General features: G+C 43.0%; 1 protein-coding gene across 10 annotated transcripts in view; it reads left to right on the forward strand.

Annotated features, from left to right (window-relative positions):
• PRKDC (protein kinase, DNA-activated, catalytic subunit) overlaps nt 1–19377 on the forward strand; it is a 164890-nt gene that overhangs the window by 109314 nt on the left and 36199 nt on the right. For all 10 annotated transcript variants that reach the window (XR_014790119.1, XR_014790121.1, XR_014790122.1 and 7 more), the window contains exons 58-65: nt 42–213; nt 713–928; nt 2589–2701; nt 8275–8406; nt 10032–10211; nt 12475–12683; nt 14213–14351; nt 18913–19101. Coding sequence is in view for 6 of the 10 variants with exons in the window: in XM_084849588.1 (XP_084705714.1) it covers nt 42–213; nt 713–928; nt 2589–2701; nt 8275–8406; nt 10032–10211; nt 12475–12683; nt 14213–14351; nt 18913–19101 (1350 nt within the window). In the remaining 4 variants the exon portion in view is untranslated. The remainder of the gene's footprint in view (nt 1–41; nt 214–712; nt 929–2588; nt 2702–8274; nt 8407–10031; nt 10212–12474; nt 12684–14212; nt 14352–18912; nt 19102–19377) is intronic.

Consider the following 19377-nt stretch of genomic DNA (forward strand, 5'->3'; position numbering starts at 1 on the left):
GAGCAAAGGTGGTTTCAGCTCATATTGTTTTTCTTCTCTAGGATTTTACTATTGACTCAAATTGGCGGTACCGAAGTACCGTTCTTACCCCTATGTTTGCAGAGACCCAAGCTTCCCAGCGTGCCAACAGGTATCACTCACAGGAAGGATCCATGGGTGGCCAACTAAGGGCTACACAACAACAATATGAATTTACCCCCACCCAAAATATCAGTAAGTATCTGTACATCAGGGTTCCCCAACCTAATGCTCTCCAGATGTTTTGTACCACAGCTTCCATCCTCCCCAGCAGTCGTGGCCAATGATGGGAGTTGGGGTCCAAAACATCTGGAAGGTGACAAGTTGGGGAAGGCTGCTCAATCTCATGCTTCTGAAACACTAACAAATTTGTTAGTCTTTAAAAGTTGCAGTAAGACTCTTGGTTGTTTTGCGAATGTGGCCAACCCTTTGGGAATTGTTAAAAAAAATGTGGATCACATGCTTGCTTGTGTAATACACAAGTTCATACTTGCATATACTTTTGGACTCATATACAAGAAAAGCGAATTGTTAAAAATCTCAATTTTTTATCTGAATCTCCCCCTGATGTTCTTTCTTCATTTATATATTTTGTTGTAACTGGACTGAACAAAGGAACATTATTTGGGGTGGGGAGGGCAGCCCATTTTATATTAATTTTGACTTGTGTAATGATGCTTTCTCCTTATTTCAGGTGGGAGAAGCTCTTTTAACTGGCTAATAGGAAACAGTGTTGACACCTTTGCAGAGTACACAATTTCTTCATCTGCTGAATCTCTATCTTCATCCATGTTGCTCATTAACAAGCGGGCTGACAGATCACATGGAGCTACCTTCAAACCCTTAGGTCCTAATTTTGGGAAGAAAAGGGTGGGCTTACCAGGAGATGAGGTGGACAGTAAAGCTAAAGGTACTGCTGCTAATGCATTATCTCCCCACCACCTGTGTTGTTTTGTTAAACGAAAGCTTCTTTTATTGTCTAACCCAAGGGTTCACAGTCTTTGGGCTGTGGGAACATTTGGAGTTTTGGGAAAGTGCTGTGGATGCTGTCACGACATGGCTGCCGGGACAGTACCCGTTACAAATGGTTGCAGTGGAGCAGTGACCAGTTACAAAATGACAAGAAGGTAAAAGTCAGACCTAAGAAATAAATAAAAAAGAGATCCTCTTGAATTTGCAAGTTTTTTAAATCCACCCACCACAGCCCCGCAAACTTTACATAGGAGTCTGTAAACTGCACAGTAAAAATCACAGATCTAGTGCTTGCCTGTGCCAAGGCACAGATCCAAAAGGCACGGGTCCTCATGGGTTTTACATGGAATGTCAAAACCACAGAGGCAACCTTGGATTTGGTGGGGTGGGCGGGTATCCCTTGTTAAAAATAAAATAAAATGGAGATCCATACAGATCTGTGCCTTGGAATCATGTTTTTGTGCCATGGTGGTACTGGTGAGAGATTTATGATTTTTATTGTGCAGTCTGTGGACACCAATGTAAGCTTAAATTTGATGGAGGATTTTGTGAGGGATGCTGTGTAAAAATCATGCAAATTCAAGAGGATCAGTTTTCATTCTAGGTTAAAGTTGGGGCTGACTTTTACCCAGACCCAAATGGAAAAGCAGAGTATGTATAGGAGGTGCTGTGTGTATATACTTTCTTGACTTATCCAACAAATGGTGGGAAGTTGTGCCCTGCTTCCACTTCTTATTCAAGTTCTTCTCTGCCTAATCTGAAACTGAACAGAAAACACACACATTTGCAGAAGGAGATTTCTGTGGTGGAAGGTAATGGGGTTTCTAAAGTCAATAAATGACCAAGTAAAGTGATGCAAAGTCATTAAAAATGCTGTTATGAGGTTGCAGTTAAGAATTTTCAGCCCCAAAGTGTTAACTCCTAAAGATTTTCATACTACATTCCTTACCAGTGGGTTGGCTTAACACATATTTATTGCAGTCCCCTGCATCACTCTGCTTTTTTCTCCTCCTCCCCTGGCCACTGTGCTTTCCCTCCTCTTCCCCCTCACCGCCAACATCCTGACTGGGGTGGATGGTGGCTTGTGGTTCTTTATAGGAAATTGCTCACCTCCCATTCACAGCAGGTGGGAGTCATCTTAGATCCTCCAAAGTGTCAGGAAATGAAGTTGAGGGATCAGATGGGAGCTGAGCTGCTTCTAACCAGAAGTGCTGCTTACCTGCTCGAATGAGGACATCGGGAAGAGATGACTGTCAGCAGCAGGTGGGGGAGCCGTGAGCCTCACAGGTGCTGTGGCATGGCAATGTGGGCATCACATTGGGGAACACTGGTCTGAGCAAGTGACTTAATATCACACCCATTATTTTTGCTCAAAGGAACAACCGGAAGAAATTTGTTTCAAGAACTTAAAGCTTTATATTGGGAAACCATTTAAATGGAAGGATTCTGATTTTGTCAGAATCCCATTAATAGAGCCTAAGTGATATGAGTGACAGTTCCAGTCCCAGTTTTAGTTAGCAATGTTTTGTATGCAAATTAAATTCAGTTTTTATTAAATAGTTTTTTATGCATAAGAATTTTTCTTTTATATGTATTAGGTATAGATGAACGGGCGGAAATTCTGAGACTCAGAAGACGCTTCTTAAAGGACCAAGACAAGCTTAGTTTGATTTATGCAAGGAAAGGTGTTGCTGAACAGAAACAAGAAAAGGTATGTTTTCTGTTGAAATTAATTATAAACACAGGCTTGAGAAACTACTTTTGGAATAGTTCTACTGAAGTACCTCTTTTGGAATAAAGTGCATGCTTGCTTATTTAGTTGAGGAAGTTGCGTAGCAGGAAAATCAGTGTTCTTGCTTGTGTGGAGAGCTTCCATGGCTAGAGGAGGCTATCTTCTTCAGACAGTCACCCTCCACAAGTTAAGGGTGACAGATGTGGCAGAGAAGTGCAGCTGGAGCACTCATCCTCTGCATGCATTTGCTCTATTCAGGATCAGAACACCTGAATTGGGCTAAGGTTTCCCATGGTACCCCTGTTCACAATATGGTAAAATATGGATTGGACAATACTACAATTAGGTGGCTCCACAGCTATTGAGCAACCATACTCAACGAGTGGTAATTAATGGCTCAACATCCTCCCAGAGGTGGGTCTCAAGTGGAGTGCTGCAGAGCTCTGTCCTAGGCCCTGTGCTGTTTAACATTTTTATAAACTACTTGGATGAGAGTGTAGTGGGGTTGCTTATTAAGGCTGAAGATGACATGAAGCTAGGATGGATAGCCAACACCATTGAAGACAGGATTAAGATTCAAAAGAATCTAGACAGGCTAGAATACTGAGACAAATCTTAACAAGATGAGATTCAATGGAGATAAATGTAAAGTCTTGCATTTAGGTACAAAAAAATAAACACAAGTATAGGGTGGGGGAGACCTGGCTTGGCATCAGTAAATGTGAAAAGAACCTAGGTGTCTTAGTGGATCACAAGCTGTATATGAGCCAGCAGTGTGATGCGGCAGCTCAGAAAGCTAATGCAATCGGGGACTGAATTAACAGAAGAATAGTGTCTAGATCATGGGAATGTCCGTTCTATTCTGCATTAGTCAGGCTACATTTGAAGTACTATATACAATTCTGGGTGCTCATTTTAAGAAGGGCATTGACAAACTGGAGCACATTCAGAGAACCAGGATGGTGAGGGGATCTGGAAACCCAAGCCCTGTGAAGGAAGGTTGAAAGCCGGGCTGGCTTTCCCATGAGGCAGGGTGAATCTCTTGCTTCAGCTGGTGGATCTTGAAGGGCAGTGGATCCCATGTGCCCTGCTGCCAGGATGGCTCTGGGTCCTGATTCCAACGTTGCCCTATGCCTCTCAAAGTGAGGCAGAGGGCAGACAGCTACTCAGGAGAGCCCCACTGACCAATCTCCTGTTGCCATGTCACAGGCAGTCTCTTGGGCCACCTCCCTAATGCCTCATCCTCACGAAGGACACCTCAGAGCGAGGTATTGAAGGGAAGGCAGGTGGAGGTATCTGGCAGGGTGGAGGGTGGCAGTGGCTCGTGCTCCTCTTATTTCTTCACCATGTGGCAGTGGCTCACACTCCTTTGCTTCTCCCACAGGCAGTGGTGGCTTGTGCGCCTTCCCCCTCCGTGTGCCTCAGTAGGTCACGGTCCTCCCCCTTCTCCCATGGCAGCGGCGTGTCCTCCCACTTCAGGTGGTGAGAAATCTTATGCTGGCCCTGGTTGAAAGAGCTGGATATATTTAGTCTGGAGAAGAGATTATTAAAGGGAAACATGTTTGTAGTCTTCACATATCTGAAAGGCTGTCATGCAGAAGATGGAGCAGATTTGTTCTTTGTTGCTCCCGAGGGCAGAACTGGAAGCAATGGGTGGAAATTTCAGGGATGCAGATTTCAGCTAAACATTAGGAGAAACTAACAGTGAGAGGTGTCCAGCAGTGGAACAGATTGCCTCAGGAGGTGGTAGGTTCTCCTTCACTGGAAGTATTCAAGCAGAAGTTGGATGGCCATCTGTCAGGGATGCTGTAGCTGCACCCTGCAGTGCACAGCCTGCATTGAGAAGGGGAGTGGACTAGATGTTCTCTGAGGCCCCTTCCAGCTCAATGATTCAATGCTAATTTATATCTATATATGCACATTTAGAAAGAATTACTAGAATTTGCTTACATTTCACAGAAGACAAAGCCAGCCAATTAATTTCCCTTCCAAATCACACCAAATAAAAACATTCTTTAGGGTGCAATCCTATGCATGTTTAAACAGAAAAGAGCCCTACATCTCCCAGCAGTGCCCCAGCCAGCCATACTGGCTGAAGAATGCTGGGAGATGTAGGACACTTTTCTGTCTAAACATGCATAGGATTGCACCCTTAATTAATTTGCACCCCACCCTCGGGTCATCCTAAATCAGTAGTTCCTTTTCAGTTACTACTAATTTTCAATAGCTCTGAACAGGTGTGAAAAAGTGTACAAAAAAGAGTGGTTGGTAATTTTTTTCATGAGCTCTTTCACATGTGCCCACATGAAGTTAAACTTAGAAAAAGAAGCTTCCATTGGCATCAATGGAAGGTTTTTTCTTAACTTTAATTGCCATGCAGGGTGGGTGGGGTTGCAGCATGTTAAGAGGAGAAGGGTAACCCTTCCCTCACCAGCTGCAATTCCCCTTGAAAATCCCCCCCCCCCGGCAATTAAGCTGAGGAAAAAAACTTCCATTAACATCAGTGGACACTCAGAACTCTCAGGAAAAGAACTGGGCCTGGTCAGTTGATTCAGGGCCAAATGAGCCCAGGGCTAGCAACACCCCTGCTCATATGGGTTACTCCTCCCAGTCACTCCCTTAAGGCAGGGCTATTCAAATTAGCCTTATATATCCCCTGAGTGGATAGAGTCTCCACCCAGCTTCTGATCCTTCCTGTTCCTGTGAATTCGTTGCAATCCACAGCTCTGCTCACCCACTCATCCCTTGATGTAGTGCAGCTGGAAGCATGAGCCCTAGAAGCCAACATACTGGGAAGCTGGAACCTTTGGCTTAAATTTGGGGAATGATCCTGGATCATTTTCTTCAGTGGCCATCCTTGAAGGCTATCCTTTTGCGGGACCCATTTTTCTTTAAGCTCCACAAGAAGTTGCCCTTTTAACTTCCTCCTTTCTACCCACCCTCCATGCCACAAAGGAGAAGGTTTGGTAGACTAAACACCCACAGTCTTTTGGTAATCCCAAACCTGTCTTCAATCCCATAGTAAGCAGGAATGAGCTGGGGTTCCCCCTTTGAGCCTCTAGCAAAGTTGCCTTTTACGGAGCGTACATCCTTTCCCTGCCCATCCCAGTCATATTGTTAATAGTTATATTTGCATGTTGAGCTTCTACCATCCTTGAGCTTCTACCATCCTAGAGAGAAGGATTAGTACAAACTGGATGCCTGGATGGTCTCAGACTTCACCTAGACAGAACACAGGGGATTATATTCACTTATGCTCATTAGGGCTGGGCAAACGAGCTGTCAGGATTGGGCCCAGGCTCCTTGTTGAGTCTGAAGATTCTGATTCTGCTTAAAAAAACAGGGCTAGGAAAACAGTTAGGCCAGAGAGCATGGGAGGAAATTCCTTGTAAGTCTCCAGAAGTCAGGGAAGAATCTTCCCAAGGCCTTGACAAACAGTTGGACCAGGCTCAGACACCGCCTCCTCCTCCTCCTGTGGGAAACCAAGTCCCCTCAGGAGAGGAGGAGGAGGGGCACAACTTGGTCAACGCAAGAGCGTACCATCGTATGAGTGGTTTGACATGTTCTGCCAGATTGGCTACCCACTAGAGCCAATGCAGAAGGGGGCCACCCTGAGGGAGGGGCCTAAGCAGCCTTTCAGGTCTTGCTGTAGATGGCCGTTGTCAGTATGGTGGCAACTCCTCTACCCTGCTAGCCTTTCCTATTAGAGAGCTCAGGATTAGCTATTTAGGCCGTAGAGCAGTCTTTGAGCTATGCTGAGTCTGTATTGTGGAAAAGCTTGTCATTAGCATAATAAAGCAGTATCAGCTTGAAGTTTAAGTCTCTGTTTTGTTGATTGCTTAGAAGGAGGCCTATAGCCTTGACACTAGTGATGTCTGAGATTGCCAGGAGTCTCTGATCATTGTCTCGCTGCTTGTCTTGTGCTCGATTCCTGTTCACGTTTGCAGTTGCTGCTCCCTCTGCAAGAATGGGAAACTTGCACAGATCGGGCTCCAATCAAGCTCCCCAAATTGGTGCAAATTTCCCCCACAGACTAAAGTGGGGCTGATTCAGTCTACTGAGGAAATTTGCACAAATTTGGACATTTGCATAAATTGAACTGGGAATTGGGAATGAGACAAATGTGACCACGTGTTCAACAATTTGCAAATATTTTTTGCAGACGTGTGCTTACACTCACACTCACCTTCAGAGCATCAAACAGGGCATGCTCGCATGTTTTATGAACAAAAGCGAAATACTCATACATCCCTAACTTAATGTTCCTGTCTGGGGAAAATGGTTTTTGAGGCCAAGTTACCCAGATGGTTCAGAAGTGGCATATTAAGTGCTTATCAGGTACCAGGGTGAGGTTCTGCTTTGGAGGGTGGGAATATCTTCACATGTATAGTGAGGAGCAGGCAGTGATTTCAGCCTTTGGGGGTTGATCTTCTGGAGGCGATCTGTAGAACAGCTACATGGATGATCTGTACACATATTTCACAATAAATTACAAGGTGAACCTTCTTTCATTTGTAAATCCAGCATTTGGGAGGCAGATACTCCAAAGGGTGTTGATACCCTGAGATGCAGTCATTGGCTGGTAGACCCACATTAGGGAATGATATAGATACATCCTGGAAATAAGGACTGCCTTCTGGTTACCTAGAGTGGGGAAAGAATGTTTGACTTTTTTAAATAAATCACTGCTCCCAAAGGTAGCCATGGGGCAGTCCACTCACCTAGTCAAATGTTTTAGCTTAGGCTGCATTCAAAGGCTCTTATGAGGGAGAGAGAGCCTCTGTGGATTTTTTTTTAACCCATTTGAGAAAATTCAGTTCAGAGTTGGGATACATTTCCTGTTTTGTTTGGTCTGCTCTGTGCATTTTTTAATTTCATTTGAGAAAGCCCACCCCAGTTGGTCTATCACGGAGACAGAGCCTCACTAGGATGTCTACTGCCCTATTGTATTCTGTGTGTGTTACAACAGTTGCCATGTTGTTAGGCATGAGTAACAATTCTGCTATTTTGTACCAGGGATTGGGAAGTTCCTGCTCTGAACTGATAAAACTTGCTCTTAGAGAATGGGGGAATGCCCTTTCTCCTAGTGAAGACAGAAGTTCACTCTGTTTTTCATCATGAGGAGATGCTATCCCAGTAGTAGTATTTGCCCTCTAAAAAGCGTTGAGAATGGTAATTCACAGTTAAAAATTCCTTTCTTATATAAACACATATGCTGTTCTTAATAAGTTCTCACTGTGGAAAAAAATCAGTGTAACCAGTAAAAAAACAACAACCCGGTACTATTAGCTGCTTTACTTCTAACTTTTCAGGGTCATCACTTTTTCTGCTTGGATAAAAAAAGAGAAGGTAATATTTAGGGAGAAAAGACATGATAGAGAGTTATGGTTCCAGAAAATCTTCTGCAGTTTGCATTGAACTCTGTTATGGTTTCTGCAGAGCATTTTAACTGTTGCATATGCAAATCATTTAGTCACTGTGTTAGATGCTGGTTTGTTCCATTCATGTTCTGTTCATGACAAAAGTGTCTCATAAACTGCCAATTTCTGCAGGAAATAAAAACTCAGCTGAAGATGAAGCATGATGCTCAGGTCACTCTGTACAGAAAATACAGGCAAGGCGACCTCCCTGACATCCAGATTGAATATCGCAGTCTAATTACTCCTTTGCAGGGAGTGGCACAGGTATACTCTCTTATCAGGGTTTCTTAATTAACTTTTGGGGGGATGTAATTTTGGCAAACATATAAAAAACTCATGTGTAATTTTGGGTACATTTAGACATTAAATTCAGTATCCTTAAGATGCTTGGATAGAGCGCTTCCTGTAATCTGGTTCTGTTCAGTAACCTCAAAACTGCAGTGTGATACATTATTTGTTTTGTTTAAATTAATATTTTTTGTGTGTGTCTTAGCTTGGCATTTGACCTTCAGAATTTGTTTTCAGACTTTGCATCATTTCAGCCTGGAGAAACCAAAGATGGTTTAAATCTTTGTGATAGTGCATTATTAGGTCTGTCCCTTACCGTTCCCATTGTAGCTATTGAGTAGAAAGGAGGACATCATGACTGAGTGATGTCCAGATCATCCATGGATTCTAGTAAGAGCTTCTTTCCCTAGATCCCATAGAATCAACAACCATGGCTGTTAATGGTGATCTGCTATTACTGAGGATGAGGTAGGAGCAGCCATACGGTATATCATTGAAGGGAATGAAGTATGGGAGATAGTTTCTCTGAAAAAACAACACACCTAATTATCTCTTCCATTCTCCTTAAACAGTAGCTTCAGAGGCATGACTACCCAAATGACTTCATGCTTGGACTCTTTCAGTGCAGGGGAACCTTCTCTAATTCCAGTCCTGCCTGCTTCAAGGCATCAGAGCATCTTTCACAGCTCCATCCCTGACAAGGAGAGCTTCTGCTGCATATGTGCTGTATGTGCCATATGCCCCACAGAGACGAGCACCAGAACTAGTCTCAAAAAGGGTCGTGGCTTCCAGGCTAGTTTCTGGTAGGCCCTCTGTCTCTCAGGCAATAGTGAAAAGGGCTGAGAGACTTAACCACAATACTGCCATAGTAAAGCTAGGGGAGCAGTTATTCTGAGGATGTGAGAATGAGTTGACTAAAGCTCAGACCCTTTGTGAAAATGGAATCGATTTTTTTTTAATTACACGTAAGGATTTTTTTTCCAACTTTGCTATTTCTTTGCACACTTTTTTTTTCACCTTCACCTACAGTTTGCAGATAATTTTAGAGTCCCATTTGTGCCTCAAGGAGATTGCTTGATATCTGCAGTTACTCATGATATCAATGTCTAACAGCCCAAGGCTGTGTGTGTTCACTAGGAAGTAAGTTCTACTGAGTTCAGTGGGGTTGTACTTCCAGGATTTCACTGTTAGGGTGGCAAAGGCAAATGCAATCCCAAATTGTTTAGGGATTATAAGGCATAATATGTTCTACATAAATTATAATACCATCTTGTGGATCTGCATTTAACAGGATTAATATAAATAACTGATGTTACACAGCACAATGTTTGTTTCAGCATTTATGAACTTTTTAAAAAACGAGTTCAACAAGAACTTCCAAAAATCATTATTATGGCACCATAAAACTTAATAATTCATTGTAGAACATTTGGCTTTTCCTCTAAAATTTGTAAAATGCATGCTTTACGTTTGGGTCACCCTGCTTATAATATACTTCAAATGTAGAAATGGCAAATGTTTTTCTACCCTGTGGAAGTACCTGTGCAATAGTGTTATGCTTATTCATACCAATGATTAATTGCTTACATTCTTAATTACAGAGAGATCCTACACTGGCTAAACAGCTCTTCAGCAGTTTGTTTAGTGGAATTCTGGAAGAAATGAAAAAATCTAATTCTCAGTCAGAGAAGAACAATGCTATCAAGCAGTTGGTGCAGAACTTCAATCACTTTCTGACCACAACTGTATTGTATTTCCCACCATTCATAGCTTGTATCCAGGTAGTACTTACTGTGTATTTGAGAATTTGTAATCCTGTTTTGCTTTGTTATGCTTATAAATGATATAAATCAAGACAAGCTACAAATGATTATAGATGGCACCATTCTGTTTATGTTTGTTAACTGTTACCCAATGATATTGCTAGTTCCTTCTGCTAATAATACTCTGTGAAATTAACTTAATTCTTACTCTTTACAGTATAATATTGACTATAGACACAGTCTCATCTCATGGTGTTGGAAGGCAGGAACTTGAAGAAGGAGCAGGCATTATGCTCCTAAATTGATAACCATGGTTTAGCAAATGCAGCATGATTGTGCTTTAAAACCTGGTTTCTGAACTGAGGATACTTCAGATTCCCAGCTCTGACCTTGGAGGAGGGAACCGGAGCTCTGACCCCCCCCCCCCCCCGCCAGTGCAGAAAGAATCATGTCAGCTTCTCTCCAAGGTCAGGAACTCAGCCTTGGAGGATGAGGAATGGGGGTATTTCAGTGGGCGGGGAGGGCAGGAGACTGGAGGGGCCAGGATATGAGCTATCGAGCTTCTGGTAGCCTCCTTCCCTCCTCCTCCAAAACGTCATTGCTAGACAAAGCAATGGCGGCAAGAAAGCATGTCTAGCAAAACATGCAGGGTGGGAGGACGGGGAGGCAAAGAAGAACCGCTGCACCCGCTCTGCTGCTGCACCCGCTCTGCATAGAATGGCCATAAGTCTCCGAGTTCAGAGGTCTACAATCATCACAATAAGATTGCACCCTAAAAGAGATGGGGGAATTTGAGTCCAAGAGTGAGGAGCCAGGGGGAGGTATTAATAAAGTACAATCTCACAGTCCATTCCCAGTCATTAGGGCAACAATCCTAAACACACATACTAGAGACTAAGTCCCACTGAATTTGGAAGGACTTACTTCTGAGTAAACATACCTAGGATGACATCCTAAATCATGATTAGTATTGGGGTAGCTTTACCTCTGCTTCTCCCACAGGGTGCAATTCTTGCTCATAGATAGATGCAGTTAGTTTTGCCTGCCTATAGAAGTATCACTTGATAATCTCACCTTGAGTTCTCAAAATAGGGATAGTTGTGAATTTGCTTTTGGAACAGGATCAGGAGGTTTACTTTTGCTCAGGGTATCAGGCCAAGTCTTATGGTGTGTACTAAAATTTATCTTAAGACAGAACAAAATGGGCGCTGAACCATTGTACTTTAGATTCTTTGCATCTCACCACAGTGGCTTTGGTGCCTGTATCCTTTGCCTGATGTTTGAGATGTAAGAGTGTTAAGTAGATTGATGTCTGTTATTAAAAAAATACAAAAAGAAACAGTGGACTAAAATCTGTTACTTTTGGCCAGCACCAGGAGTTTCCTAACATTCTTTTCTGTTAATGATAGTATCTGTGGTAACCAACTGGATCAAGGAGCTCTCAGTTGCCATTACTTAGTTTACTTGCCTTTTATAAACTCAGTTGTATGTGTAAGTGGAATAAGATATTCACGGTAGCCTGGTACTGGCAGAAATGTTCCACAACACCCACAATATCTCTTAGTGGATAATAAATAATGCAGTTAGAGAAGCTGGGTGTGTAGAATGCTTGAAATAGTTTTAGCCATAAGACCTAAATGGGAAATGAAAATTGGGCCAGATCTTTGGTCAGTAAATTTCTCTGACCAAGCACTAAACGTTGCACTATAACAGAAATGTGTGTGCATCTGTAACTGAATTGCGTTCTTATTCATTTGCTACTTTTTACTACTAATCCTGTGTCATCCTTAATGTAGGAATACTTGTGTGTCTGAAAGTTGGACTGATAGTGGTGGGGGTTAAAATAAATAATTTGCATTGTCAGGGAGTTGGAAGTTTTGTTTAGTGTTGCAGTGACCTATATCATAGTAGCTTTATATATTTAAGGGAAAGTATATGAGATTAGAAATACCTTAATGAGAGTTTAGTTACACTTATGTATTATATTAAACATATGTCCACTGCCAAAAATGGCAACCACACATTTAATTTCCCTCTCTCCCTGTGTAATATCTTTAACAACTTATTTCCTAATATCAGTGTTGTACATTTCCCTGCCCCCCATCATTGCCAGCCAGTAATGTGATGTGAGGCTAGGGAAACACACAGAACACAAGTAAGTTGTTCTAGATGTAACCATTACAAAGTTGGACTGGGGGTGAGTTGGGGGCTGGGCGGGATTAAACCTGTGGTTGTTTGTTATTCTTTTCTTCAATAGCTAATTATGGGCTTGGTGTAATAGGAAATGAGCTACCAGCACAAAGAGCTTCTGGACATCAACTCTTCTAGTGTGAGTACTAGCTGCTTAGCAAGTTTACAGCAACCAGTGGGTATCCTACTGCTTGAACAGGCTTTAGTTCACCTTTCCCCTGAAAAGGAGCCACCCTCCAAACGGATGCGTGGAAAGACAGAACTTTCACCTGATGTGACCAGATGGATTGAACTTGCCAAGTAAGTTTTTCTTGAGAAATTTTGTGTGTGTTTTTTACCCTAACGTAGAGAAGAGTTTTAGAAGTGCATAAAAATTAATACAGAATTGCATTCAAGATAGTACTTGTCAAATTGACTGTGGTGATTTGTTCTTAATCAAACTTCATGGAAGGCGGTCTGAGAATATCTGCACATTCTCAATGACTTGCTTTGTGTTTCTCCTCTAGAGTTACATTTCTGTATGTTGCGATATTGATTAGTTGTATAAAGAAAACTGTAAATAATATTTCTATGGCCAGGCATTTATGGAGCACTTATTGACCTGGTTTGCATGACACAGCACAGCTCATCGTGGGTTATTTAAAAGCACCCATGGGTGCCACTTTGCATGTCTAACCTTCCCTGCTTGGGAGTTGCCCTGTCATGCAAACCCAGCAAGTGTGGGTTGTGCTAGGGTGAAACAACCCTTGAATAATCCATGGTCTGTTCTAGGGTTATGTGAGGATTGTATAAATATGCCACAGTGGGCTGTCCTGCAAGCTGGCCCAGTGAGTTACCTAATATTTTATCAGTAGTGATGTTGAATTAGAGCCAATGTGGTATAGTGGACTGTTGGACTAACACTGAGAAGAGACCCATGTTCAAACACCCTACTCACTGTTAGCATGCATCCTCGGTCACACGCTTATGGAAACTTGCATATGCATACAAGTGTCATGACGAATGTGGGAACAAAGGGACCTTTTTCAGAGGTGTGCTCTGCACACAGCATACTATGCGCTGTGGCCCAACAAAGTGAGGAAATTGCTACTTCAAGTGGGAATACGGTTACTTCAAGTGGGAATACGGTTACTTCAAGAACAATGGTTCAGAGTAAATATTACAAGCTTTATTTTATAACAAATATTTACAAGAGTAAAATGCTTAGTATATCAACTCTCTCTTATACTGTTTCTAATGGTCCTAACATAGAGATAAAGACAGGGATGGAGAATTAACATTTGCAAAATAAGGAATGGGAGGACACTATGGAAATGGCAAGACACGGTTTGGGAAAGTATATGCCGGAGTGCTCAAGTGCTGGTGAAAAATAGTGGGCTACAGGAGGTTAGAATAGTAGGCTACGGGAGGTCAGAGGAATCAAAGGAGAAAGAGAATGAAATAGTGAAAGATGCTATAATTACCTTTTTTCATTGTGATGCGAATAGAGTATAACACACATTACACATGTACAGAAAGCCATCATGGATGAGCTTCTCTGTAACATCAGCCATGAAGCCTGCTGGATGACCCTAGAGTAATCTGTTAGTCTAACGTCCTTTACACTGTGGTTGTGAAGACAAAATGGGGGTACAGAGATCTTGAACACCGCCCTGAGCAACTTGGAGGAAGAGGAAGATAAAATATAATAAATAGACTACCTTTGTCCTTAAATGAATCTGGTTCTTTTCAAATCTAGCACAGCCTGATTTAACTGAGGGACATGTAAATCATTTTGAAAATTAGAAGTTAGGATAAGAATGTGTGCTTGAAATTTTTTGTCTTTCTAGGCTTTATCGATCTGTTGGAGATTATGATGTTCTGTGGGGTATTTTTAGTGGAAAGATTGGCACTAAGGAAATTACTCAAAAGGCCTTATTAGCTGAAGCAAAAAGTGATTATGCTGAAGCAGCTAAGCAATATGATGAGGTACAGCTATATTTTATGAAGTATCTTATTTTCAAGTGTCTGAAGAAAAACACTATTGTTCAGGCTGTAAATATTGATAATTTAAAAGCTCTCCAAATCATGATTTCCTCTTTGATCAGGATAGATGCCCTAGACTGAAATCCTGTAGTCAGCTACCTGGGAGTGAGCCCCACTGAACTCAAAGGGACTTACTTCAGAGTAGTCATGTACATAATTTCACTGTTAGTGACTGAGGGGAAAATGAGGGGCTCGAATTGTATATAAACCTATTTAGACTTCAGGAATTTGTAGAGTTTATGATTTGTATAGTTTGCCATTTGTATAGTTGATAGTATGCTTACAAGGTGGGGAAGTTGTCGGCATGACCTGTAAGGTGAGTTTGACTCAGGGTACTTATTAATAGACTGATTTCAAGCTCTAATAAGGTGTCAAGTAGAGTTCCTTAAGAGTCTGGTATTTTACATTTTTAATTAATGGCTTAGGAGGAGGAGCAGGTAGCATATAGTTTTGCATATGTTTCATACAAGAGGTGTTGAGGTATCTAAATTTGCCTTTATTAAAGGAATACTTCTCTTTATTTTGGAAGATCCTTGGAATATTTTTATGATAGGAACTCTTGTTCTCCTGGTTGGTGTGAGGAAGGCTTCCCTACAAAGAGTTACCTCTGTTGCCCAGGAAAAGCAGGGACTGTGTACAACATTTTGTGTAATACCTCGGTCCCAGCCTGCTGCCTGTCAGTTTGTGCCTACTTTTCACCTAGGATAGAGCTCTCTCATCTCTCAATCTTTGGCTTCACTATTACTTACTACTTAATCAGTCTCTACTCCTCCTTACCTTCACCACTTGTTCCTCTCCTATTTTTTTTTTTTTAAAAGCCCTGCTTTTTCTACTGCTTTTCCTCTGTCATTCTTTCTTCCTGCTTTCCTCTTCATGGCTCCTGTGGGTAAGAAAGCAGTTGCCAAATCTGCAAATAAAATGAAGCAGGTTAGTCATATCAGGTTTGTCAGAAGCCTGCCAAAAGTCAAGTGGCCCCATGGCCTTGGCTCCAGACTGGAGCTCAATTCTGCTGGTCGTACACGGGAAAAATTCCCAGCACGGAATAGCTTGCTGGCTCTGGCTGCCCATTCAATCTTGCGGACAATGAAACAACCAGCAACTGCCCAACCTTGCAAGAAGCGCTTACAACTATGGGAGTAAGGAGACATGTGTCTTCGGACCACCACATCCTCTCCCGAAATGATTTGGAGCCCTCCACTTACCTGGATTTGGAGTTAGAGGAGGAAAGGATCCAGAAACCACAGGCTCAGTCAGAGAAGCTGCGTCATACCCATGGCAATGGTGGGGACCATAACTGATTCTCCTTCCCCCAGGGTAGATTCCCACCAAATGCAGTTGGTGGTCATTTTGGATTCCAATTCTTTCCACCCAAGAGGATGAAGCTACTCCTCCCTGTCCTGTGTTGCCTAGACAAACTGAGCCTGAAGAGTCTAACTGACCAAGATAAACAGGTAGATAAACAGGGTACAAGAACAAGTTGTGCTGCTAAGTGTAATCACTATCCGCACCCTTCTGACTCCTCCCCCTCCCGCCTCCAGACCAGAAGACAAAAGCAAGCAGCCTAAATCTCAGCAGCTTAGCAAACAGCCCACTCTTGCTGTCACTCAGCAGTCTTCTGCAGACTCCAGGGAAGGATCACCTGACCCCCATTCTACAGCCATAGGCAGCACCAAAAGGATCCCCCACCCCAATCCCAAATGTCCTCACAATAGTGACGCCTCATTGCCCTCTCAGGGGAACAGCAATTTGGACAAGGAGGAGGGGGGATGGTCAGATATGGACACAATAGAGGCCTCTACAGTCAGGTTCTTCAATAAAGACACATTTTTGACTACTTTCTAAAACGATTGCTTCTCCAGCTATTACTCCAACAGAGCCAGAAAAGCTGCAGTTCCTGTCAAGGGGAGCAGCGATGTTTCCAGAACCCAAACCTGACATCAGAGAGGTACCTTTCTCCAGTTCCTTTAAGAAACTACTGAAAGAAGAATGGACATCCCCCACCCCACCCACTTCAAAGATGCAAACTCTGTGAGACTTTTTTATATACTGTGACAGGATATCATGGAAGAGCTTAAAACACACCTAGTAGATGTCTCAGTAGCCACACTACTTATAAGGATGGACAATGCAACTACAAAGGCCCGTGTATATCACCAAGGAGGCACACAATCTCCCTCTCTCCACACATATGCCCAATCAGTGCTCCTCTGGGCAGAACAGAACCTAATCTCCATATCAGCCCAGCGCATCTAGGGCAAGCTAAACTGCACAGCAGACTACATCAGTCAGTAGCCACTCAACCTGGGAGAGTAGAGCTTGCATCCCTCAGTCTTCCAAGAGATCCAGAAACACTTTGGTCCATTGGTAATAGGCCTATTTGCCTCATACCACAGCCACAAGCTACCACAGTCCCTTTCAAGAGTCCATTTCTACAGAGCCAAGAACACAGATATTCTAAACCCCACATGGCCCAGAGAGAGACTCTGCACCTTCCCACCAACTCCACTTATTGCCAGGGTGCTGCAAAAGATCTGGACAGAGCAAACAAAAGTCATAGTGGGAGCACCCTTCTGACCCAGAAGACTGTGGTTTTCAGAAGTCCTACACCTTGCACAAGAAGACCCCTGGTTCCTTTCCCAGTAGCCAGATCTCCTCTTGCAGGGACCGATGCTCCACCCAGACCTAGGATGGTTTTGTCTAGCCCCTTGGACATTGAAAGGTCTGTCTACATGACCCTAGGATACCTGGACACTATAATCAACATCCTGCTAGCATAATGTACTATCTGCATATACGAAACCTCCTGGAAGGTGTTCACCAGATGTTTCAGATGTAAAAACTCAACTTTCATGCTGCAGGTATCAAGGAGCTCCTGTTGTTCCTCCAACCAGGCCTTGATATGGGTCTCAAACTGGCCATGCTATACAGGCAGACTTCAGTCATCCAATCAGTCCTTTCTAAATTGGGTCATCTACCTCTCAGCTCCCACCCTCATCGCAAGAGCTTCCGCAGGGGGAGCACGCTGTTATGCCTACCCATCATTCACAAATTCCCATCCTGGAGCCTCCAACTAGTCCTGTCTGCATGCACCAAAATACCCTTTGAACCCCTCAAGCTCATTCCACTTAGCCTCCTATCTCAAAAGACAGTGTTCTTAGTGGTAATTACTTCAGCACAGTGAATATCAGAACCCTCAGCCCTTTCTACATGGGAAGGCCTGATAACCTTAGTCCTACTAAGACTGGACCCTACCTTTATCCCCAAAGTCAATACTTTGTTCCATAGATTGCAAGAGCTTATTCTACCTTCCTTCTGCCCTCACCATTCTCACCCCCTGGAAAAGGGCTGGCATAAGCTAGACATATGGAGAACAATAAAGGTTTACCTCAAACAGATTTTTCCTTCAGAAAATCTGACTCCCTTTTCATTTCACCCCACAGCAATGAGGAAGAACCATGGGGCTAGAACCATGCTAGCCAGATGGCTCATGGCATGCATTTTCCAGTCTACAAGGCTTCACACTTTCCTAAACCTGTAAAAATCACACCACATTCCACTAGATCAGCAGCCACTTCAGCCACCTTTTCCACCAATGCCTCCGTAGCAGAAATATGCAAGGCCAGGTCTTGGCTGAATCCAAATTTCTTCATCAAACACTGTAAGACACTTATGCCACCTCAGATACCTTCTTCGGTAGAAGGGTTCTCTAGGAGGTAGTTAGCTCTCAGTAGACTCAGTATTCAGAAATATCCCACCCTAATTGGCAGTCACCTTTGGCATATCCCAGCGTAGGGGTACCTTCCTCACACTAACCTGAAGAACAGAACATTGGTACTTACCAAGAAGGTTCCTTCTGGATTGGTGTGTGGAAGCCCACCCTTTTTGCATGCCTGAGTTTATTCCATCTATTACTCAGATTACCTGCCTCTGTGACCCCTGAGTAAGGCCTTCTCCTAAGGGTCTGCTCCTCCTATACATATATCTCCTCCCTGTGGATTTTCTCCCTTCCTCTGTGGCTTCTTTCCTCACGCCTAACTTGGGAGATTCAGAACTCTGCTTCTGAGGTACAGCTACAGATGGAACTGGCATGGAGGAGGCAGAAACTGAAAGATTACACAAAACTTTGTCACGTGGTCCATGCTTTTCCTGGGTGATAGAGGGAGTTAACCCACTGTAGGAATGCCTTCCACACACCAACCCAGAAGGAACTTTCTTAGTAAGTACCAGTGTTCCGTTCTCCTGCATTTATGGGCAGGTTCTGTAGCTCAGTGGTAGAGCACATGCTTTGTATGCAAAAAAAAATCCCAGGTTCAATCACTGGCATCTCCAGGTAGGGCTGGGAAGCACTCTTGTCCAAATCTGCAGAGTTGGTACTAGTCAGCATGCTTTTTGCAGAGAAATCAAGTCTGCTGTAGAAAATACTGTGAATTCTGTCAACGTGTTCAAATAAATGCTAGATAAATACCTGATAATCACTAAGATGTATCTGTATTTGCACCTGTAGGCGCTCTCAACACGAGACTGGCCTGATGAAGAACCAACAGAAGCAGAAAAGGATTTTTGGGAACTTGCATCCCTTGAATGCTACAACCATCTGACAGAATGGAAGTCTCTGGAATACAGTTCAACTGTTAACATTGACAATGGAAAGCCCCCAAACCTAAATAAAACATGGAGTGATCCATTTTATCAGGTTTTCAAAAATAAAATACTTGCCTCAACAACTATACTGAATTTGTTCATTGGACCAGGGTGCTGGGGCTTGAGCCTTAGACTCCATTTTTAAGGCAAAACTACAAGTTATGTGGGAGAGACATGATTTATCTCTAGATATCTGCATTTTTCCCCTATAGGTCCAACAGCACCTGCTAGGGTGTGTGGATTTAGATCATGCAAATATTGGGGCTATTCACACAACATGCTAACCCACACTCAGTGGTTGAGTGTGGTTGTTGTTGAACCATTTGTT

This window comes from Heloderma suspectum, chromosome 4 (genome assembly GCF_057233095.1).
Source record: "Heloderma suspectum isolate Gila_16-S chromosome 4, 16-S_ref, whole genome shotgun sequence".
NCBI lineage: Eukaryota > Metazoa > Chordata > Lepidosauria > Squamata > Helodermatidae > Heloderma > Heloderma suspectum.